The 25,263-nt window shown below is 28.6% G+C and overlaps 2 protein-coding genes across 2 annotated transcripts in view; one reads left to right on the top strand and one right to left on the bottom strand.

The window, feature by feature from the left end:
- LOC123296889 (unconventional myosin-XV) overlaps positions 1-16,117 on the top strand; it is a 43,810-nt gene extending 27,693 nt beyond the window's left edge. The window contains exons 11-13 of the mRNA XM_044878586.1: positions 8,405-8,682; positions 11,844-12,066; positions 13,479-16,117. Of these exons, the coding sequence (XP_044734521.1) occupies positions 8,405-8,682; positions 11,844-12,066; positions 13,479-14,780 (1,803 nt within the window). The 3' untranslated portion in view covers positions 14,781-16,117. The remainder of the gene's footprint in view (positions 1-8,404; positions 8,683-11,843; positions 12,067-13,478) is intronic.
- A 4,310-nt stretch (positions 16,118-20,427) lies between these two features.
- Positions 20,428-25,263, bottom strand: LOC123295665. The gene is made up of 4 exons (XM_044877086.1): positions 25,133-25,263; positions 23,461-23,737; positions 21,925-22,140; positions 20,428-21,153 (listed from the first exon to the last, which is right to left on the bottom strand). The coding sequence occupies exons 1-4, from the start codon at positions 25,181-25,183 to the stop codon at positions 20,519-20,521; spliced, it is 1,179 nt and encodes a 392-aa protein (XP_044733021.1). The 5' UTR covers positions 25,184-25,263; the 3' UTR covers positions 20,428-20,518.

The raw sequence follows: 25,263 nt of genomic DNA, 5'->3' as shown, positions 1-25,263 counted from the left end.
AAATGTAATGGCATAATACATTCTGCCATTTTAAATACTCGAAATAGCGATTTGTACTTATTAAAAATGTGAAATTTTATAGGCTCGTAGGTACATAACGCAAGGGGGATATAAAATGTCGGATGCTCTTAGCAAAAAAGAGAAATAACTTTTGCTTGTTACTTTAAAAAGAATGATGTAAAGATGTAGAACGTAAATTATGTAAATACAATTATGGAAGTATATGAGTTTTAACACAACATTTTTTTTATAACTAAGAAATTATATTTTTTATATAACTAAGAAATTTTTAAAACAAAAACTGCTGCCAATAATTTTCTGAAATTCTCAGTATTGTGTGTGGTTTGTTTGTTTATGTTATCTATTAAAATTAATTTTAATTTGAAAGTGTAGTAGCAAATATAGCAAAAACTTAATTGTTTTTATTAATATGCAAACTATCTCTTAAATTGCAATTTGCATACTATATTTTGGTGAAAATTTTTACTATAAACTTGAATCTTTGATTTCATTACTTAATACCAGGTGGGATTTAAAAATCTGATAGTTTTTTAAGTAAATTTTAAATACCATTTCTATTTTTTTAAGAGCAAAAAATTTAATATATTAATGTTTATCAAATATAAATAAACATTTTTTTTACAATCTAAACAAGAATTGTTAAATTTACATTCGAAATGTCATCATCTGGTTGATTACGCAAACTTTCGGCCCTCTTTTATAATGCAAAATATATTATTGAGCCAAAATACCATTCCTTTTTATCGATTTTCTTTCTTTTAAATTGTATGAATTAAACATTTTTGCTCAATGATAATAATTAAATTTTATTAAGTTATTGTTAAATTTTATTGAATTAACAATTAAAATATTTATCATAATTAAAACTTTCAATAAGGAAAGTGGTTAAACTTGTATACCAAGAATATGCGGAAATTTATATGAAGGTAAATTATAAAAATGTACAGAAAATCAACTAATTTTCTAGAAAATTAAATGAACAAAGTACAAATATTGATATAGGATAGTTATAAGGAAAATTTGTACTCTTAGTAAAACTCATCTTAAAATTAGAATAAAGTCATGGTCAACTACTATACTATACTATACTTGGTTACTAATTAAAATTACATCAATTTGACGATGGTCTTTGAAGTATTCAAATAAGAATTAATGAAACAATAAAGGAATGAAATGAAACAAGTAAGTGAAATTTTAATGTGTTCAAAATTTTCATAATTTTTCTTTCTTTTATCTAACTCAGAATAATTTATACAAATAATGTTAAAGTGAAAAAATTGCAAAAATTTAGAATATTTTTTGTGTCCGATATAGATAAAAATCACTTTCTTGTGTAATTATGAACAAAAAAAATTTGGATATTGGGCAAGTAGTTTTAAATATCGACTAGTATCGTATAAAAACTATACCACAGCCTAAAATATGTAAAAATTCAAACTTGGCGATTAGATGACTATTTTTGTAGATATCAGGATTTTAGAAGATATCTCAAAAATTGCTTACCCAATCATTGAGGTCTAATTTTTCTACTTTTTGAGTGCGTTTTACTCTATATGGCAAGTTTTATCAAATTACTGGTTAGTCTGGCAAAGTATTTTTTATCTCTGATTCCGTTAAAAATCACTCTATACAGTGTTTCGCATTTAAGGTGGAGACACCCTCATATTTTTGTTATTTACAGGAATATCAATTTGAAATTTTGCACAGCCATACAAAGAGACACTACAAATTGACAAATAGGGCCGATTCTTAATATTTTGCCTAGCGTCAGAGATGGTTAGAGATATCGTAAAAACTATTAAAAAAAGTTGCTTGGCATAATTTTTATACCCATATACCGATTTTCATGCCCAAATTCGCTATTATTTTTTATTATTTTGGACCACACTCATAATTATTACAAGTTTATTGAAATATTTGAATAAAAAACACTGTTAAATTATCAATATGTAACTAAAGTGCTATGGAATGTTAAAACTGGACAAATTGAAAATTTAATAGTGTTATGTATTCAATTTCAATAAACTTGTAATAATTATTAATGTGAACCAAAATAATAATAATATCTTTTCATATTAAATGAGTAAACCAAAGGCTCAGGGTCAGTAGACAACAACAAAAATTAATTAACATAAAAAATATTAAATTTAAAAAAAAAAATTCGAAGCATCCAGAAATTTTTTTAAATCTACCTTTGATTAGAATACCAAACGGATAAAAATAAGTTTATTATATTTTATTTATCCACCAATTCACCTAAAATTTTATAAAGAAAGTTTACTTAAGTAAATGAAACTTTTTCAAAAATTTTCGTTCCAATTGGCTAAGTTAATTTTTTTTTTAAATTTTCATCGATAAATATTCATATTCAAGATTGGTATTTTAATATAACTAAAATGTAGTGTAATGAATGAGTTAATTAGTGGTATTTATATGTATAATTAAATTATTAATATGCATATTTAATAATCATATCATCATCCAACATACATGAATATGAACAACACATAACTAATACTTAATGTACCTGTATGTTGTTTTATTTTTTTTATGATTATACATCAGAATTAATTGGTGCATAATACCCCACTTGAATCCAAAATAAAAACCTTCACCAAGTAACTTGAGTGCAAAGTTAGAGTTCACAAAACATAACAAACATTTAATAATTGTCGATGATACAAGTGAGTTAGTTAGTAAATACTTAGATTACCATATGACGGTTGTGATGCTCGAACAGTACTAATAATATATTGAAACCGGTTTAATTATGTTGTGCTCTTGATTTAATTTGCAAAAAAATGAATTCATACAAGAAGGAATGGCAAAAAATTGATGATCTAAATAGAAATCAAGCCTCATTATCTCCGTTATACCGCCCCACATCCTTAGATAGTTTAGCGTTATCCGATGAAAGTGATGATCATTGTACAAGTGATGAAATACCAAAATCATCCGATTCCGAACAAGAATTTGATGTTACGGAATCGAAACGAAATAAACATTTAATTGAACGATTTGCATCGCTACGTAGTTCCGGATTTAATGTTCAAAGTGTTGTGAAAATTAATACAAATTTTACTGATTGTAATAATAATCATGAAAATAAAAAAAATGATATCCACCATAAATATGAAAAACACACGGATAGTTTTAAAACACGATTATTTAAAAAATCCAAACATTTTAATAACGGTTGTTCGAAATCAAAAAGTGAGGAATCAATTTTTGATTCATGTAATAAAAGTCATAATAATGATAATAATAATGAAACGAAAACATCTTCTTCGCCGCCAATGAAAACAATTCTTTCTAAAAGTGATAATAATTTAGCGGATATAGAAGTGACAGAAAATGTTAATAATTGTAAAAATAAGTGTGATACAATTAGTAAAACGAATTGTGTGTCGAAAACTGATACGCTCGGACCGAAAAAATCGGTTGATCGTATGGAAACTATACCCGAAGAGGGTAATGAAACCAAAATTTCAGTTAAAGAAATATTAGCAAGATTTGAAAATATGAGAGCTAGTCAACGTATTGAAGAAGTACAATTTTTAGATACAGTGCGTATATTTTTTTCTGATTAATTGTACAAGATGTATTAAATTTATTTTTGAATTGTATTTTGTGTGTAAAGTTAGCTATTTTTATTTTTTATTTTGTGTGAGATGAAAATATCTGAAGTAATGACTACAGGAGTATACAGGGTGTCTTTTTAAAGTTGAGGTATGCTTGAAACTCGAAAATTAAGTTTTAGGCTCAATGAAAACCTTACTCTTTTCATACCTGGTAATAGATAGACGAACTCTTTAAATAAAAATAATTGTTGTTGATCAAAAGGGTAGCATTTTTTATTCTAAACATCTTTCCGCAAACCATACAGTTTAGGCAAAAACGGACTGAAAAGTTTTACTCAAAATTTGTTTTTTCGTATGTCTTCTGCGGAATCTAGACACTCTTCGAAAAAAATTTCCAATAAAAGTGGTTTGTTTTATTGGAAAACTACCATTTTTTGTTCAAATTGAATGAAGAAATGCGCACAAAGCTATGATATGTAGTTTCATATAAGATCTTTTAGGGTATTTTTGCTATCAGTTACTGTCTAAACTATTCGGTTTACAAAAAAATGTTTCAAAATAAAAAATGTTTGCGTTTTTATAAAGAACTACTTTTTAATTTAAAGTGTTCGTCTAATGTTTGCCAGTTATGAATTAGTTAAAGGAAGGTTTTAATTGAACCAGAAAACTTATATTGAATTAAATACTCGCACTAAATGTGTGCCTTTGAAATTAACATTTTTTCGTTTGAAGTATTTTCCTCAATTAAACTTATTTTTCCAGTTTCACGCATATGCCCAGTTAAATAAGCAACCTGAATATTTTTTTCAATCCTCAAGCTACCTAAATATAAAAATATGATTATATTAGTGCTGATGATAGGTTTATTAATTGCAAACATTTAGACAGTTTTTGTATGGAAGAAAAGAATCGATAGAAAATTAAACTGTTCTTCTATTTGGGGCATTATATCCTGAAAAATCTCGGTTCAAAAAAAATTTTTCGATAACAGATATATGGCAACGGGCAATATGTTTATTTCATCCGTTTAAGAACTCCTATATGGGTTTTTTTTTGCTAATTTCTTATTCTTTTTTGTGTCGAACCTGCTCTTAAATTAAAACTCTTTGCCTCCCGGTCTATTATCATATTTTTTACAATGTGAGAATTATAAATCTAAAACTTATAAAACCACAACTAGATTTTGTCGACATGTAAAAAATCGAAGGTCTAAGTTCTTAGATTCTTTCTCAGTGGTTGGATTATCTTTGTTATATATAGTAACACCATAAAGATTTACTAGTACTCTACTTACATGTACAATGAATATCTATCTATAAATAATTTTAAAGTGTAAAATAAATGACCTGAATTAAGCTTATTAAAGGCTAAACGGAATTTGCAATCATAATTTATTGTAAATGTTAAAAAAACTATTAATAAATAATACCTACAATTTATTCATTAAGGCTCTAATAATTTTATGAAAAATGAAATATAAAAATCTTCAATCAGAAACATAAATCAGTTTTTAAAATTATTTCTCTCTAATGTAACAGAAGCTTTTATTAAATCAAAACTTAACAGAATATTAAATTTAAAACTTACAAAACTCTCGAATTTACGAAATTATATTTCGATATAAAAAAAATGGAGATAGACCTGAGTAATAGACAGCCTCAAACGACACTTCTTAAATACTTTCTGAACTTACATAGAACTATTCAACGCTAAATCTCAATTTGGAGCGTCGCAGCTGTTAAGATGAGCAAAGCTAGTAAAACGTCAAAAAAAAGTATATCTTTTTCGTTTACTTATTCGTTAAAAAGCTACGATGCCACAGAGAAACATAAACAAATGCATACATTAAACGCATAACACCTCTGCCCGGTTGATTCAAGCGTTAAAAATATATTATGCATTGTCTTCAGAGAGATGTCCCTGATTTTTCATTAAACGTCATCAAAATAGCAAGTGACATATCATTCTGGAGACAAAATAAAGAGAGAATCTACCATTAGCTAGTCAAAATACGCCTTTATAAAAAATACCCACAAAAAATTTCAAATTCTTAGACTTCTCATTGATTAACTTACGTAATATCAAAACTGACATGTTTGTAGGCAGAATAAAATGGTAGTCAAAGGCAAAATGATGATAAATTTAACATAACTGTATTAATTTCCTTCATAAAATTTTCCGCTGTATGAATTTAATATAATTCTTCGCAATACATCATCAGTACCTACGTTTAATTAATCACAAGCAATTTTTAAAGTTTCCCTGTTTATCGATTACAAACTTTATATAATTACTCTTTTATCTTTTAATAAGAAATTTATAATTTTCGCCTACGATAAATGATTGCTGCCATGTTTTGTCCTCAATCAATTATACTAACTATTTTGAGATATTAAAATATTTGTTCCCATTTAAAATATTTAGTTAGTTGATACTAACTTTTTTGAGATATTAAAATATTTTTTCTCATTTTTTTTTAAATAATTGCAACTTTTCTTCAAGTATGTGTGCTTACACTTTTGAAAATCTCTGTATCTAAATAAAATAATACATTTCACTCATAGAATATTAACCATTAACATGCAATGTAATCCATTCGTTTGTCAATTGTAGGCCAAAGATACTATATTTTTTTCATTCTTTAAGTTTATTTCTTTAGTTAACATTTGTTAATATAAATTAATGTTACAAAAGAATAAAATCTCTATTTTTCACCCAAGTACTAAATATGGTTGAAAATTGTCTTTAAAATATCCATAATTTATAAAAATTCAAAAATTAACTGTAGACAAAATGCCTATTCTTTATTATATTTTGTAGTCAGCAAAAAAGTATTCATAAACGTTTTTTAGAACATTACCTTTATTTGGCTGTTATTTAAAACATTACCTTGATTTGTCTAAAAAACGAATTTATAATTTTCCGTTAACTCAAATCTCACGCAGAATTACAAAAATATATTTATTTGAATTTTTCAACCAATTGTGGATTTTTCCAGTCAGAAGTCTTTAGTAATAGTTAATAGCTCACTTCTAGTTATGGAGTCAATGAAATATAATATATATTTCGATGAGTTTTAATTTGAAATATTCATCTTATAAAAGGCAAACTGCAAGAAAAGAAAATATAGTTATTTGGTTTAGGTTTTGCAATGCTTACTATAAGTCATTATTATTTCTGTCCAAATCAAACTAATAAGTTATCAAATTAAATAACTATCTTATTGAAATGAATTACTAACAAATTTATAAGCTATTTAAATTAATTTTCCCTAAATTATAATATATTTCTGTGGAATATTGCATGCAATCCTTTCATGCCCGTGCTTGAACTACAAATATCAATAAGATTTCCAGTGGGACATGATATTGCTCAGTTAATTGATTTCAGAAACAGAACCTGGAATAAAGAATGAGGTTCTAAAGTAAGGAACGCTATGGTTCTCTTTTTAGAATACTTTTCTATGTATAATGAATTTGTATTGAAATATCGCTTTAAGCGTTTTCTTCGCAAATTAATTACAATCATCCACATATCCGGACTTTCTATTACTTTTGATAAATTATTGAATGTAAGTAATTATTGATATATATACATTCAATAATACAATAATTGCAAAAAACAAAATATTGTTTTAATATCCAATATATCAATCATTTAAAAAAATTGTGAAGAAAGTCATTTTTTAGACAAATAAAATTCCTCAGCAATATCATAAGAAAGTATTTTATATTATTTAACATGATAATTAATTAATATTACTTAAAATATAAACAATTTTTGTCGAAGAATTTGTGATAGACATTTCCATAAATACTTATTTAATTATTTATAAATTATAGATGTAATAATACCTAATTTAAAAAATCTAAATAATAGAAAAAACTAAATTTGTGTCAAATGAACGCACGCCTTTCAATTTTCTACTATTGCACTCTTAAGAATAAAGTATATCTATTAATCAACCACGAATAATTAATACATAATCATAGACGCAACCGTATCAAGAACAATCGAATCAATTATTTTATAGTCCGAGGGACAGCACCCTTTTTGTAGATTATTAATACATATATACTTACTTGAAATTTTGCGAGTTAATTATTTACAAAGAGGTTTACAAAAGCTTCGTATAATATTTATTTTTTCCTGTATTTATTATACCATGTACATCTGAAATATATCATGGAATACTAACTTTGATATCGTGTGTATATAAAATATATAAAAGGTACAGTAAGTTTAGTCCCAAGTTTGTAACTCTTAAAAATATTGATGCTATGAACAAAATATTGGTATAGACGTTAAATTACTTAATTAGTCCATTTCCGATTGTCTGTCCGTCAACATAGGTCAATTGGGCTCTGGGTCCGAAGAAACCCATCATATAAACCGTTAGAGATAGAATAAAAGTTTAAATGGAAAAATTGTTCCTTATAAAAAATCAAACAACTGTTGTTTGAAACCTTTTCCTCCTAAACATTACTGTTTCCCGCGAGAGCACAAATTAAGAATTTAATATTCGCGTTTTAATACACAACTGCTACTTTCTAAGAGTGACTATCTTTCTTTACTTACATAACGTAAAAAATCGATTACGTAATCAACACTGACTATACATTTAATTTCAACAATTAACTCAGTCAATTGTTACTTAACCGAATATTTTATTTTACCTAAATTCACATAAATTTTATTTTACGTAGATGCAATTTGTAATTTCTATCATTTATAATTTTGGCATGAGAGAAAATTCAAAGATTATTTTTCATTATAAATTTATATGTAATTTTTCATTTCAGTTAAATCAACAACCTCGTTCGAATTTATCAACACCAGTCACATCGAAAGCGGACGATGGAAAACCACAACATTTACCACCAGGAGCAAAACCAGCTATTGGATCACCGGCTAGTAATGGCGGTGCAGTAGCAACAGCTGTTGCAGCAGCAGCTGCTGAAGTACGAGCACGATCACCCTTACTACGTAATTCAAGTGAACCACCAGCAAGTCCACCGCCTCCTGGAGGAAAACATTCTTTATTACAATTTGCCATGCAACATTTTAATAATTCACCTGAGTAAGTTTCTTATTCCCTAATTACATTTCAATTTTCTGTAAGATAATTTTCTAAAATTAAGTGAATAATTCAAATCTATGCATGAGATTTGGTCATACTTGAAGTACTATGTGTGTTTCAGTCGATATATACCTAAATTACTTTCTTTTTAAAAGATTTTTGTTGCATTTTTAATATTTCAACATAAGTCAAGTGTAGATAAGCGTATATATGTGTGTTATATAAAACTATAATTTTCGGTATTTACCTCTCTAATTAGGTACCCGTCTAATTAACCTAAATGAATTACTGCATCTGTTTTAAAAGTAAAATTATGGAAACAATCATACCACAAAAGAAACTCTTTTTACAATGTTTACAAAAAATGTTTCTTTCGAATGTGCACACTAAAAAAAAATACTACATAAAATATGTTCTTAAAATATCAGTAAGCAAATATTATCTCAGGTTCAGGAAAATATTGATTTCCTTGTGTAAAGACTTGAGATCGTTGACTCAAGAAATATTTACTTATTATAAGAACATTAACAGTTAAGGATATATGAGCGCCATGACAATTTTGGATAAAAAGCTTGACTTTTTTTGTATGAAGTTGGACTAAGTCTAAATCAATTCTGAAAATTTTAAGAGGAAGAGGGGGTGGTTGCCCGATTATTTTAATAAATAAAGACAAGGGTAGATTGATGATATGTTTTTATAGCTTTCTCCAAAACTAGTCGATGGAAATTAAAAAAAAACTACTTAAATTAAAGTTAAAACCTTAATAAATTATTGAAAACATAATAAAAAACGTTGAGTCCGACTAATTAAGGATGTATGAGCACAGTAGTCCTGCTATAACTTGACAATATAAGACGAAAAGTAAGGATAAAATTTTTCGATATCTGAAGTAATTTTCAAAATGTCGAAAATTGAAAATTTTTTTAATCATTTAGCTTTCGATATTTCGAAAACCAATGCAGATATGGAAAAATTTTACGTCTATTTTCATGAAGTTATAACAAAATTCATCATAAAAGTTATAAATAAGGTACATATAATTTCAACTACAAATCTAAACTTGCCTTGGCGTTCGTACTACCTTAAGTAAATGCGTTTACATCAATCAAGTAATTTTTTTTTTCACTAGTATTAATCAAGCATTTAAAGTATTCAAATCCGAAGCTTTGGTGATCCCAAAGTCATGCCTTCGCAAATCCTTTACCAGAGCATCATCCTCCGTTCTCTCCATTTCTATTTAGTTTTAAAGTGGTTTGATTAAGAACTCCCTTACGTTTCTTCAAATATTCTAATGTCTTGTAATATTTATTTAAATTGGACACTGTCTTATTCTTTGATCCTGTGGCCATCACATTCCTTTGTCACTTAGAAAATATAATACATTCCAATATCTCCCCATATTTAGTTTAAAATTCTCTTTGTAATAACCCCCTTTACCTTCATCTTTTTTAGCCACCATCAGAAACTTTTGCTTAAGTTTTTAATAATTACAGTCCTATTTTAATAATTACAGTTCCAATAATTATAATCTTATATCTGATACATGAAGTTTGTGAAATTTTTTTTTTGAAACTGTCATACAAGGTGGCCGGAATACACGTAACTAAAATTTGTCAAATGACAGAACACATTTTCGAAAATGTAAATGTTAATCAATACAATACCATGAATCTGAACTCAGTTCCTTTGTGAGCCACTAATATTATTAGGCACATAATTTTACCCGTCTACAGTTATGTAGCGAATTTTATTTTTGAAAAAGTTTGATCAACAACAGGAGTTTTCATCCTATTTTAAGGTTTGCAAATTTTCAATGAATTTTTACCTAATTTAAATGTCTACTTCATGATCAAATATGTGACCAACGCCAATATTTTTATTATCAATGTTAGGGTCATCCTTTTTGCTATTGTAGGTAGAACCGTCAACTTTTTTTGAAAAAAAAAAAGTATCAAGTTATTTGATTAAGAAAAAATAACGTATTTGAAAGAATAACAAAAATTATTTTCAAATTTTTGTTTTAATCCCTTAAAACATATTTTTGAGTGCCTTTAATTTGCACATGCCATCAATTTTTTATCGTCTTTGAAAGTTTCAAGGCCAGTTTTACAATCGAAATATTGATTTAAATAACTAAAAACTAGTATTTCATTAAATTTATGAACGATCTGTTTTTCTCTTGCATCACTTCAGATTAATTATCGAAAAAACTCACTTAGTGCTAAAAGGGCGGGAACAGAGAGTAAATACGAAGTAATGTTTTTTTTTTTAACTTTTGGTAAGCTATCAGTTGCTTTTTAAGTATATATTGGTATTTGTCAACAGTATTTTTCTCTGAAAATTCTTTAACAATGTTAGTAAATGTTTTTGAGATTCCTTATTAAGACTTATTGATTTGAAATATGAATCGTTAAGTAATCTTAATAGTTAAGTAATCTGTATTGTAATTTGGCCTCTTGCAAATAACATTTCGAAATGTTCAAATTTCAATTCAAAGATCTCCGAATTTTCGAAATCAAACAATTTTTTCGAATAACTTAAACACATTTCGATAAAAAGTGAAAAATCAGTATCGATGAATAGATCAGTACTTATTTTACGCATGACAGTAAAGCTTGGAAATAAAATATTTTCGCATACTTATAAAAATATACAAAAATATAAGTAGTAATTGAAAATAAAGTAGGATTCGTGTTATTATAAAGTGTAGTTGGCAACCCTTATTGTAGGACTAAAACTTTTCGTTCTGTAATTGTTTCTGATCACCCAATATAGTCATGCTAATCTTTTCCCTTTCACCCTATACATACATATACCTCAACTATCAATTAAAAATTATTTCTAAAGCCAATATATAAGAGGAATAATTATGTTTATATTATTTACTGGTAAAAAAGAATATTGCGTGAACGTAAATGTTTAGAAAGCATGCAAAAAAAGTAATGCATTCACTTATTTTAAATTTTATTATAAACATATTTATTACATATGTAATTCTTTATACCTTACCCATCTCATGTTTTATTTATCTTACTAATAATAATCATAAAAAAACACAAAATCAAACACTCACTAGTGTGTTGTACCTGGTTGTACACAAATAATATGAGATGCCATCAACTTGTTAAATATTTATCACAAAAATGTTTTACATTTAATAGATTGGAAGTATTAAAAATGGATGCATCAATTAAATCAAAAGAGAAACGAAAAGAATGGACATGGAAACAACAAACCGATCTTGTTAAATGGCAAGGTACACCATTAACAACACCATTACTACGATTGGAATCATTATTGGTACCACTTGCATTGGAATGTTTTGAATGTATTTTACGATATTGTGGTGATTTACCGCCAGGACCAAATGGCTCGCCAGATGAGGTAATCAACATTTTTTTTAATGATTTTAATAATATTTTGTTTGCTTATCTTTATATTTATCGTGTAACCTCTGAGTAGCTTGACCGATAGAGGTCAAATTCCAATAACATATTGGATTGGTTATGTTAATGGTTCTTTGCTGTATTAGGATATTAGAATTCCTTGAATCTCTCTCTCTCTTGGTCTAACTTGACTCTTGGTTCAACATTTTTACTTGGTTGATTAAAAAAAAAGAGAGTCACAAGGGCTAGGAGAGTAGGAGTCAAGAGCCAAGAGGGTTCAAGTGTATTTTGTGTTATTTATAGAAATAGCAAGTCAAGAGCAAAAAGCGACGGGGAAAAGTTTGAGTTTTGTAAAATTTTTAATACGAAAGTCATTCTTTACATACATTTCCATTATTATTTTATAAGCGACATTGACTTATTTAGTGAAGCGATCGAGTAACGACTAATTTCGTTATAAAGTCTCCGGACGTCCCAATCATTATCCATATACATTGAGACCAGGGTCGGATTATACGCTATTAAACGCACAGTCGTGCCCATTAAGAGATCGTCTAAATTCCGTTCCGATTAGGAGGTCCTTAGATATCAGTTCCGGATGGTTCAAATGCAATGAACCGATAATTTTATAACTTGAAATAGATGAAAATTACGCTCAAACAAATCCATTTTTTGTAATTTTTGGAACAAAATTACCTTTTAAATGGATTTCATTAATGTTAAACACTAATATTTCTATTTTTTACCCTTAAGGTAGTACGAGCGCCGAGACAATTTTACACTTAAAGTTCAAATTTAAACCTTATTTTTTTAACTTTAATGATGAATTTTGTTATCAGTTCATGAATGAAACAAAATTTCAATTTTCACTATTTTGAAAATTACTCAAGATATGGAAAAATTTATTTCTTACTTTTCGTGTTATATTGTCAAGTTATAACATAATTCACCATCAAAATTGAAAATATATATTTTTCAAATTTGTGTCCCAAATACCGTGCTCATACATCCTTATTTAGTCGGGCAAAACGAGTTTTTTTGTTTTCAATGAGTTTCAACTTTAATTTAGTTAGTTTTTTTTAATTCCCACCAGCCAGTTTTTGGAGAAATCTATGAAAACTTATCATCCATCTACCGTTTTCCCATAAGAACAATGTTAAATATGCCTACTTTTGAAGTGATTTATTTATTTAAAAAAGACTTCATATAAAAAAAATGAAGCCTTTTTATTACGAATTGGATTAAATATTTTCTTGCTTAGCTTTAAGACAAACTTTATTTTAGGCTTAATTGAGCCTGGTGAGAAATTTATTTCTAATTATTCACCTATTTAGGCTTCATACGAAGTTTTAAAGAATTTCATTAAAGCATTTTCAAATTGTTTCTAACTAATTATCTTTTCTTTTCTAGGTTCGCTGTGTTTACACAGTTCTCATGCATTGTCACAAACATATTCCATTACGAGACGAAGTCTATTGTCAATTAATGAAACAAACAACATCGAATAAATCAACCAATCCAGATTCATGCCAACGTGCTTGGAGATTATTAAGTATTGTTGCTGCATATTTTGCATGTAGCGATTCATTGACACCATTCCTGAGTGAACATCTATCAGCGGCTGCAGCTGATAAACGTCGTGCATGCCATGGAACGGCTGCTGTATGTTTAGCCAATTTACGGAAAACACAACGATGTGGTGGACGTAAAAATGTACCATCCGTTGAAGAAGTTACAGCGGTATCAGCAGGACGAAGTGCGAGACGTCAAATTTATCGATTACCAGGTGGTGCTGAACGCGTTGTTAATACACGATGTAGTACAGTTGTTGCTGATGTAATCACTGAGTTATGTAATGTAATTGGCGTCAATGAAGAATCAGAACAACAAGAATTTTCCTTGTATTGCATTGTACAAGGTGATGCGTTTACGATGCCATTAGCTGCTGATGAATATATTCTAGATGTTACGACAGAATTACACAAAGCTGCGCAACCATTCTATTTAATATTTTGTCGATCTGTTTGGTATCATCCGCTACGACAAGATGCTACTCCTTTCTATACAGAAGTGCTGTTTAATCAAGTCGCACCAGATTATCTAGAAGGTTTATTGTTACGTTTAGGTAATGGCACAGCACCTACACCATCAGATGTCAGAGATATGGCCTTAGTTGCAGCTTTATTACACCGAGCAGCCGATTTACAACATGTACCAGCTTTGAAGGAAGTAAAATTCTTGCTACCTCGTCCAGTATTAGGATTACGTGAGCCATCACCTCAACAATGGCTTGGTTTAGTACAAAATGCTTGGCCACAAGTTGCACTTTTATCACCGACAATTTCAAAACGTCAAGCACTGCACGTGCTAGCAACATGGCCATTATTTGGTAGTTCATTCTTTGCAGTAAAACGTGTTGTTGGACCAGATGCAGCTACATGGCGAGACCATATTTTAGCATTAAATCGTAATGGTGTACATTTCTTAGATTTGGCAACACATGAAACTGTTCAACATTGGCCATTTGCTGAAGTGATAAGTACAAGAAAGGTTCGTTCTGAAGATGGAGCACTATTTTTAGATATGAAATGTGGAAGTTTATTACAGCAACGAGTGACACGCTTACAAACTGAACAAGCACATGAAATATCACGACTTGTACGACAGTATATTACATTAGAACAAGCGAATGCTGCCACCAATGGCCTTTGATTGTAATTAATTTATGTGTGTAATTGATGAATATTTTAGTTTATTGCATATTTTTAATTTTTATTTGATTTTTAAGAAACATAATAATTCGACATTTATTATAATCAAATTTTAAAACATTTAATTTTATAAGCCGAGAACCCATAATGAAGCGTAATGTCCATGACTCGTCTTTCTGTCTGCCTTCTCAAGGATTGATAAAGGTAAATTTCTGAATTAAGAATTTTGAAGTTTTAAACGTGGCTCGATTATGAAATGGTTCGAAATCAATTTTTTCGCTTTTATTGTTTTCGTCGATTGTTTTTTGGGTCCCGTGTACATTAAACATACCTACTACATACAAAACCTGAAGAAAAAATGTGGTAGAACTTTCCAAATGTTCTCATTGTCGACAGAATTGAAGAAAAAGTGCAATTGTAAGAAAAAAGCTTTTGCAAACTTTCATCTTTTTTAGGAATCATATTAAAATTTACAATGAAGTCATCATCAGTAAGAATTGGCTAATCGTAATTACTCTCCTGAGAGATACTAATGATCCTTAATTTGTTAATTATTACTAGGACGAATTAAAAAATTTTATCTAGAATTCTCATAAATTATCTTTGTCAACAACGATCTCTACATATTCGATCTCAGCGTTTCAGAATGAGTAATTGAGAACTAAATAAAACCATTCAACGCATTCGCGAATATAATCATAATAGTCATATAGAAATAATCACGAACCCATATAGCAAGGACTTGAAACTCTTATGGCGAGCTGTATATTGTCTGTGACTGAATTTACGACGCCTATCTGGGCGAGATCTAAATATCGGTAATTGCGTACTTCGTACTGCACAGTACACAGTACAAAGTACGCAACGACCAAGGGTTAGACCTCGCCCAGATAGGCGCCTTTTATATTCTTACCCTCTCCACTCGAAGTTCACGTCCTTATTAAATGGATTCGTGGAGATAATATGAAACTTTAATTTCTAGCCACTCACTTGGTGGCGCTAATATATATCCCAAATTCAGAAATCCAGACCAATTCCAATACATGAGATCCTCCATCCAGTTATATAGAGATCAGTTACTGTCAATAACTTTTTGTACACGAAGACGTCAAAAAACTTGATTTTCATATATAACACTTCAAATTTCTTTATTATACCGTTATCAATCCTCAAAATCCAGGCAAAAAGACCTTCATTATGATCTCACGGTCTTTATTACAATTAAAAACGTATTTATTTTTAAAAATAATTACATAAAAATTTATGATAATAAACAGTGCAAATAATATACATTTTGTGACGTATTTGTATTTTACTTAACTCTCCAATTAACAAAAAATTATTTAAAATTCACAAATAGTTCATTAAATTTAAATATTTCAACATTTTTAAATTGTAATATTAAATTTTGAACTCTTCGGATTGACGTGTAACAACACATTTCTGATACGAAATAAATTAGTTAAAATTATTATACAATTATTAAAATAGACGGGAATTTAAACGTAAGTACAAAAACTTCTTAACTTTATACAAATTTAATAAACTGATAAAAACTATTCTACGTTTGGAAATGTGTTGAGACATAAAATTTTACCAAATATTTTCAATAAGGGGCGAAACAAAATAAGAAGTATTTATGGAACTAGAATTAAAACGGTTTTAAGTGAAATTTAAATAAAAATAAAAAACGATGGGGAGATTTTTTATTTCCAAGGTTAAATTTTATAAACCTGGAGTATTGTTATAATTACGAGTTGGTTGGGTTGAATTTGTCGGCTATAGAAGATTTGGTTGTGTTCTGAAGTTTTTAGTCGATGCATTCAAAAATGGGTTTATTTTTTCGGTCTTTTTTTTTACCTAAGTCCGTTAATTTATTCAATATCTGAAGCCGAGTACAAATTAAGGTGCAGTTTGATGATATGACATAGTTTTATTTATTTTATTTTTTTTTTTATTTATATGAAGGTCACTGGGTAATGCAGGTTCATGTATGGTGGACTCTTGTAGGGTTTTTGCATAACGCAGCATTCATGGTATCTGCATACAAACTCACTATACGTACAAACTACGTCACCACTTAACATCATAAACCTCCGTTGCCTACTGACCTCTTTTCCATGAAACTGCGTTATTTCACTTCACCGATTCACGCTCCACCTAATTGAATATTGTTTTAGAAACTCTTTGGTTTTAGAATCGCATTGTTTCTCCCATTATTTCTCAAAAGACCATTATTTTTTTAACAATAAACTCCTGGAAATAGTGACATAAATTCGTGTACACCATTAGATAGCTTCTGGTTTTCGATACAATGGCGCCACGAGCTTATTTTGTTTCGTCAATGGATTTACCAAATAGATATCTAGAAATATATCAACTGTCTTCCATAACTCTACTAATAAATTCGTATTCTTTTAAAAGTAGTAAATAGCAACTATAGTGGCCAATTTTTTTTTCATTTAATTCGACGTTAGATCTTAATATTTCAATTTGATTTAAGTATTTTCATAAAGTTTATGAAACATTAATTATTTGATATAGTTTACAAGTCAATTTTGAATTTTCCAAAAATTTGTAATTTCATCAGAATTATATTCTTAAAAATAATTATTGTTATCGAAATATTCTTAAAAATCAAAATAATTGATGGAAAAAATCAACAATACAAAGTCTTTAAACAAATTTTTTGGAAAAGTCGAATTATTTCTTCATTTTTTACTTAAAAACAATTTTTCAATAGGATTTTGTTAAAAAATATTTTGACTAGTCAAAACATATCATAAACATTTTAAAAATATTCTCAACTATTTAAAATTGGGTGTATGCATATTATTTAATATTTATGAATTGGCCTTATATTGGGGAATAATCTGAAAGCGTGATTTCGCCGGACAGAAAAATATACTTTTTTGAAGTAAAACTTCTTAAGCCTCGCTTGACTTGGGGAGTAAACTGGATAGATATGATCAGAATATTACGATAATGTGTGTTCAAACTTGTTACGAAAAGTGTGATAAACTTGAGAGGAAGATATAAGTTAGAGAAGATAGAAAGAGAGAGAGCTACGTTTCAACAACATAACGTCATACTTTAAGTGCAACATTATTGTACAGAGACACAGCATTATACATTTACACAGACACCCAGTAGCTTAGTGGTAGAACACTAGACTCCGATAACAGAGATTAGCGTGCGATATCAGCTCATGTATAGCAAAGTTTTTTTTTTTTTTACATAAACATGGAGCTAAAGAAGTTTTACTTCAATCGTGTGATCTAAAAAGCACACTCGTTTTTTTAAGCTAAATTTTTTACATTCTGCTGTTAGGTAAAAGAAATTTGTTAGTTCGTCACTTTTGAGATAAAAATATAGTAAGTTGCGATACTTACTTTGTGACAGGTTAATTTATTTTAAGAAATAAATTAGAATAAATTATTAAAATATGTTGTGGCATCGGTCTTCTTGAGTTGATTAGTATTTATTTTCGGTAGATAATATATTTAAATGAAAAACTTGCATACACCCTACTTACAGACTTTAAAGTTTAATCGTATTATAAAAGGAATCTCCAATCTATTTTATTGTTTTTTAAATACAGAAAAAAAAAACTTTTTGAATCTTCTCGAATTATTAAAAATATAATTCATATAATTATATTATTTTGTCATATTGTATTATTGTAATATAGTCTATTAAAGAGAAAATTATATTTACAAATTGATTCAGAAGTGAATTTTTTCTAATTTTTCTTGTTGAATCATTTTGTTTGGATGGAAAGTGGTGAGAAAAATTATTGTACTGATTGATTTATAAAATGTTTATACAATGAAAACAATATTTTTTGAAAAATATATATACATATAAATAAAATTTTGGTTTTTATATTTATTTAGACAATTATGGGGTGCTGAAATATGTTAAGGACTAGAATACATATGTCCGTTTACGTGTTTATTAGAAAAAGACGGGTTATAATTCCTTTGAGAAAATTAATCTCGTAGAAGACACTAAAATTTTACTGCCATTTCGGCGGTAGCGATATCTGCATATCACAAATTCATCATTATGACAGAAATTTACTTCCTTTTCTTCAGTAGAAAATGTTTGAATGTAAGTGGAAAGCCTCATTTTTGAGCTTATTAATGAAGAAAAATTGAAACCATTAATTGCATTCCCTACAAGATATTTTTGGTGTTGTAATGGTCTAGTCTTTGGTGCATTGGTATGCAAACATTTTTTATTCAGAGATCCATTTAATTTATAAACAATTTTCGTGCGACCCATGGATAAGAAACAGCCATCAGGAACCTCTTTTCCTTGAGCCCTTTGGATAAATGCCCTGGGTCCTGCACTGCCCTAAAAAATCACTCTTTTCTACCGTTATTCTATTCTATCCCCGTTTCTATTTCTATCCCCAAACTAATGAAGTATTCGTACGATGTTTTATTTATTTTATCTTTTAACCCCCCGACCAAAAAAGGGGTGTTGTCAGTTTGACCCCTATATTTCTGTGTCTGTCTGTCTGTGACATTGTAGCGCTTAATCGGATTAACCGATTTTGATTATTTTGTTTCATGTGAAAGGTAATTTAATGGAGAGTGTTCTTAACTATGTTTCAAGTGCGAGTTAAGATCTCCTTAGCCGGAACAACTAAAAAATAGGTGATGATCCTCGAAATCGTTTCAATTTGGAGAAGGCTCTAAAGAAAAAAGAAATTTAATGGAGAGTGTTCTGAGATATGCTTCAAGTGCAAGTTTAAATTTCACTTGTATGATAATTTAATTATGTTCAATTATTATATTTTGCTTATCTACCCTTATCTAACATTAGCTACCCATAAGTATCTTTCTGCGATTTTATCAAATCGTACTCTTCAGACTTCATTATAAGTTGGACAGTCTCTGGATAATAACATGGGGTATTAGTTAAATTAATGAACTATTTTGTTTTATTAAGTCTTTTATTTATTACAAAGAAGGAATGTTACACAAATTTTAAATAAGTTAGGTACCTACTCTTCATTCTTGCTTCTTGAAAATCAACTATATTATTGAGTGTACTCAAGGATCAAGATTTTCTATACAACTTAGAATCCATCTAAAGTTTTGATTTCCCCATAATTATCTTCCGATCTGTTCGAGCTCAAAACATTTGAACTTTACTTCACATCTTTTGCGTGTACAGCTAACTTGCATGCTACTTAATCGTATTGCTTAATAAATACAGTTATTTATGTGCTTACAAGTGAGAAAAACTATGTTCCTAGCTCTTACCATAAATAAGAGTAAAAACGACGATAACTAAAAAATAATGATTCTTAAGTTGAATGGCCTATTACTGCCTTATAAATTTATGAACAGTTTTAGATTTGGAAGCGACGCCAATCGTATCAATAGAGGCAAAATGTTTTCTTTGAAATGGGTTTTCTAAATACCTGGCTAGATTTTCTTTTCTAGATATTGAATAATTGTGGAAATGTTATCTTTCAAATAAAACGAGATTGATTAAAATGTAGCTTCACATATTTTTCACAGCAAAAATATATACATAATTGAGAAAATTCCTTCTTGTTTAAATTAAAAAAATTGGTAAAAAGAAGAACCAAAAAATAATAAAAATTTTTACGAAAATGTCAATCGTTATCATTTATTTGTTTCCCTAACGGGGCTTAAGTCTTTTAAATTTATATGAGACCTCTTTGGTTAATCTACATTTAAAGGTACATCTTCTATCTTGTTATACTTCGGTAGGACTATGACGTGGAGTTTTGGTGTTTTCAACCTTTTGTCCCCATTTTTCCACCGTATATTGTACATATCCAGGATCAATTGGACTACTCTGTGTTGTTTCTGGTGAGCTATCATCTCGCTGTTCGTTAAATGGAGGCATTGGCAATAAAAACGATGTAGTTTGAGATTTTTTTATCGGTGATAATGTATCACCCTGTTGTTTATACGACTGAGAACGCAATTTGCTCCAAATTGGAGAATGAAGATTATTTGTTTCAATTTTTAATGGAACTGTTGTTATTGTTTGTGGGTGGGGAGACGTCATCCAAGCTGGTGGATCTGGGGGTACAGATGGTGCAGATGAAAGTGGTTGTAATTTTTGTATTCCGTTTGAGTGTATTCCATTTGGCTGTATTCCGTTTGAGTGTATTCCGTTTGAATGTATTCCGTTTGAATGTATTCCATTAGACATTCCGTTTGCTTGGGTTTGGATTGAACGACTTTGTTTTATTAACGGTGAACGATTTCTGTATGGTTCCCAATCAGTTATGATTTCCGTTTCAACATTTGCTGGAAATGTTGTTTCAAGTAGTTTTGGTCGAGTTTCTTCTCTTTTCTTTGGTTCTGGTGAGGTCGGTAACACTGTTAATTAAAAATCGCATGGTTAGTAATAATAATCGAAAAAAAATATACAATGAAACATTAAAATTTTTTTTTTTTTTTTGCAAAGAAAGGAATGCAAATCTTCCATAAAGATATTAAAAATTAAATTGATTACCAAAGTTTATGGTTCTACTAAAAAAAAATTAAAAGTTCCTAAAAAAGATGGGCATGGTTCCCAGTTTATCTTTTTCTCGAAATGTACAAGCACATTCTAAATAGAAAAAAAAGACACTCAATATGTGGAATTTCATTAGTAAGATCGCAAAATAAGTTTTGGACAAAGTAAGAAAACGAACTTTGATCTACTTTGAAAATAATTTAAACGAAAAATGGAAGATAAATATCATTTTTCCGAATTTTGTAATACTATGAGGATTTTGAACTTTTCGAAATGTTCGTCGAATGAAAAGAAATGTTTTTGCTAGAGTTGAAGACTATGATCAAACAAATGTTAGCAAACAAAACAATATTTGTTTGAATAAAATGTTTTAATGCCCACTTTATCTATTGAAAATGTTTTTATACCGTCTTTAGCCAAAATGTTTGCAATAATAACATTGTTGCATGATCAATGTATACACAAATTTTACAAAAATTGAGTAATACAGGATGACTAAATAATTGATTATCGCCAATTGTTGTTCTCACTTTTAAAAAATTTTATGTTAATTTTAATTATTATAATAATTTTTTATATGAGAAAATATTCTAGGTACAATGGATACATTTAAATACAATGAATGTCATTACCTTGAGGTTTCAATACTGGTTTTGGTCGCACAGGCTGCGGCTGTGTTTGGTTTGATGGTTTTTGTGATTCAGCTTTCTTCATAGATTTAGATTTTCGTGGACCAGCAAGGTCAATTAAAAATAATAATGCAGTAAACATTGACAAAGTTCCCAAAACTATTGCGTTATCTACTAAATTATCGGGTAAATCATCGACCCCAAATAATTCCAAACTTGCTGTAAAATAGAAATTTAATTTTAAATATTACCTATCAGGTAGATTAGAATTTCGATTTTGAAATTAGCTTCAGAGTGCATTTGCATTTTCCCCACGTATTCCATTAAACAGAAAATTTCTATTGTACAACTTTAGCATAGAAATGGAATGGCATGTTTTTGTGAGCTCTCGAATTTATGTATACTGTGATTATTAAGGATAATCGAAAAAATAAACACGGAAAAAATAGACCAAAAATTTGTATTAGCCCCGAGTATTGTTATAGCTGCGGTTGGGTTGAGCTTGTCGACTTTAGAGTAGTTTATTGGTTTTTGAAGTTTTTAGCCCTTACGTTTAAAATTGGGACACTATTACAAAAATTTATTTCGGTCTATTTTTTCTTAAATCCGTTATTAAGGTACAAATAAGTCGTTTTTATAATTAATTTTTAGAGTGATTATGCTAGAATTGAAAATGAACGATATGAGATTACTATAATTTTTACTCTAGTGCCATACATAAAGTTTAGAGAAGTTTTTAAGGATTTTTTTAAAATTAAATTCCATCATAATGGTAAGAAGTAAAAATAAGATTCATCCACGTCATTTGTGAGAAGTCGCTGGATAAATCTGATAAACCAAAGATTCTATTTGATTACCTCAATAAACATATAAAATAAATTAATTTCTAAAAGTCAAAGTTTTAGCCAGAGTTCATTGATTTAAAAACTCCACCGAAACTATTTGATTGTTATTTCATGTGAACCTTATTTTTTAACAAATACTCATTTAAGTAAAGCAAATCTTATCTGCCAATAAATATTATCTATGAAAAATATTCCCTAAATTTTGAAAGAAATTAACTTGGATGTTTGCCTAATTTTCTATAAGATGAAACAGTTTATCTATCTACTTACATTCGAAAATTAAACTTTTGTTTCGATTAAAGTAAACAATTTTAGTGGAAAAACATGCCAATGAATAATTCTAAAGTTATTTCATAGTAAGCATAGGCCCCAGAAACATTATTAAATCAAAATTAGAAATGTGAAATTTAATATTTTATCTTATCAAGCAACTGTAGTAATTTCTAGCACGTTTTCTATCAGCATACCCTACTAAACTTCTAAGTTAGCATTATAAACAATCATATATCAACAATCATACAATCAAATTGCCTTGTATAATATTTGAAATTCTGCCAAATTGAAAAATTAACGATTTGGTGGAATTTCAAAATCATATTTAATTTTTGAAGCCATATTTCAACAAAGTATGTATTTTCTTGGTTTTTTTAAACTTCTACTTTTTCCAGTAAATTTTTATATTGTGTATAATTACCTAATAAAACAAATAAAATGGTACCAAGACCCAATAAAAAATATTCCATGATTCGTTTTCCTTGAGGAATTTCTCCTACTAACCGTCCAATCAGAAGGCCAGCTGTTATTATCACATAACCACCGTATGTGGCATCACCTAAAGCTGTTCCAACACGTCCCCATGTCACATTTCGTAGTAATGACCATTCCCTTGATAATCGTTGAAGAATTAGATGTACTCGTGTGGTTTCATCGTCAGTTATCCGCTTACAAACTACGCATGCTACGCACATCAACTATAGAATTATATTATAAAATTAGAGTAGGTGCAACAGGATATAATTTTTTTTGCATTATGTTTAACATTTTCGAGTTTTCAAAAATACTTCCGGTCTTACAAGGGAAATACAGACACTCGAGAGGAATACTTTTTCTCTCGAAACACCAACAGCTATTACGAGTGGTTATATAGCTATTTATTATGACACGGCTCAGAAAAAAATAAAATTCATCGTATATCTAACAATAAGTTGTTAAATATGTTTCTATCGATATGACCTCTGCATTCCACAGTGTAATATCGAAACACGTCATTGAAAATTATTAAAATCAATCACTTATTTCTAAAAAGGCTTTTCTAGCATCTTATTTGAAATTGATTAAAATACTTCCCATATTTTCTTATATATATCGTAACTGCGTATCGCTGATAATAATTAAAAAATGTAAGGTTTTCTAATATTACAAGAACCATAAAAAAATTTCGAACCTGCATTCGTAATCGTTTTAGGTAATTTTTTTCAGACATTTTCGTCGAATTTAGCAAAATTACGTTTTCCGTTTTAAATTTAATACCTAAAAAAACTACGTCAAGAAATTGGAAAAGTCGGTTAGCAACGTTGCAACTTTTCAAGCGGACAAATGGTATAAAATTGACTTTCATTAAAATTTAACCACGTGGTTTGTTTTTATTCCAATTTTAACTACCAAAACAAATATGCTTTTCCGATGGAAAAACCTGCTACTTAATTCAGACCTTGGAAAATATTATCAGTATTATGTGAAAATAAAGCATGAGTAATTAGCGAAAGAAATAAAAAACTTTATTAAGAATATTGTGGTGTATTTCTTCGTTTAAAAAATTTTTAGTTAAACTTTGAATTCCGTTATTAGCTATTACTAAACTAAAATAAGACACTAAAATAAGAAAATAATTAATAATATATAACAAAATTGAAAATGAAATCTATATTTTTGTGCTATTTCAATAATAGGAAGAAATTACCTATTATCTTATCAAATTTTCATTTTTAATTTTTTATTAAAAATACTAAAGTTTATTGCTATTGTTTTAACAATATTCACTGTATCTACCCATTGAAAAGAAGATCACGAAAAAGATATTTTCAAAAAATGTCTCTAGGGAAGCCTAGAAAATCCGCGGATATAAAGATAGAAAAAAATGATAGCTTCATCAATTTTAATCTATAGCGGAGTAATTATCAATTGGCTTGACCCAAAACTTAAAGAGTTGCTGCTCTCTCAGCAACGCCTTTGCTCAATGTTGTTGATCCACCTAAGGACTGTACCACTTTAAAATTTTTTGGCTTGTTACAAATAATTCCCAAAAATGCACGCGCGCTACCAATATTATCTATCACAAAAATTTCAAAAACTAAACAAACACTTACAAATTCCAAAATTTTTAACAAAAGCCACTTATCACATGATGCATTAGACATGATTTTATTTTTTCTTTAGAAATACTAACAACATTATTTTAACTTATTATTTATATGTAACACAACAGGTAACTCGTGAA

This window comes from Chrysoperla carnea, chromosome 3, assembly GCF_905475395.1.
Source record: "Chrysoperla carnea chromosome 3, inChrCarn1.1, whole genome shotgun sequence".
Taxonomy (NCBI): Eukaryota; Metazoa; Arthropoda; class Insecta; order Neuroptera; family Chrysopidae; genus Chrysoperla; species Chrysoperla carnea.
Note: the sequence above shows the minus strand (reverse complement) of the source record. Positions and strands in the feature narration are given on the sequence as shown.

What these genes read in the sequence shown, in the direction of transcription:
- LOC123295665 (XM_044877086.1), bottom strand. Translation starts at nt 25,183, where the DNA reads ATGTCTAATGCATCATGTGATAAGTGGCTTTTGTTAAAAATTTTGGAA. An exon ending in CATTTTATTTGTTTTATTAG is followed by an intron (nt 22,141 to 23,460) that starts GTAATTATACAC and finishes TCTATTTTACAG; the next exon opens with CAAGTTTGGAATTATTTGGG. An exon ending in ACCAGTATTGAAACCTCAAG is followed by an intron (nt 21,154 to 21,924) that starts GTAATGACATTC and finishes TTTAATTAACAG; the next exon opens with TGTTACCGACCTCACCAGAA.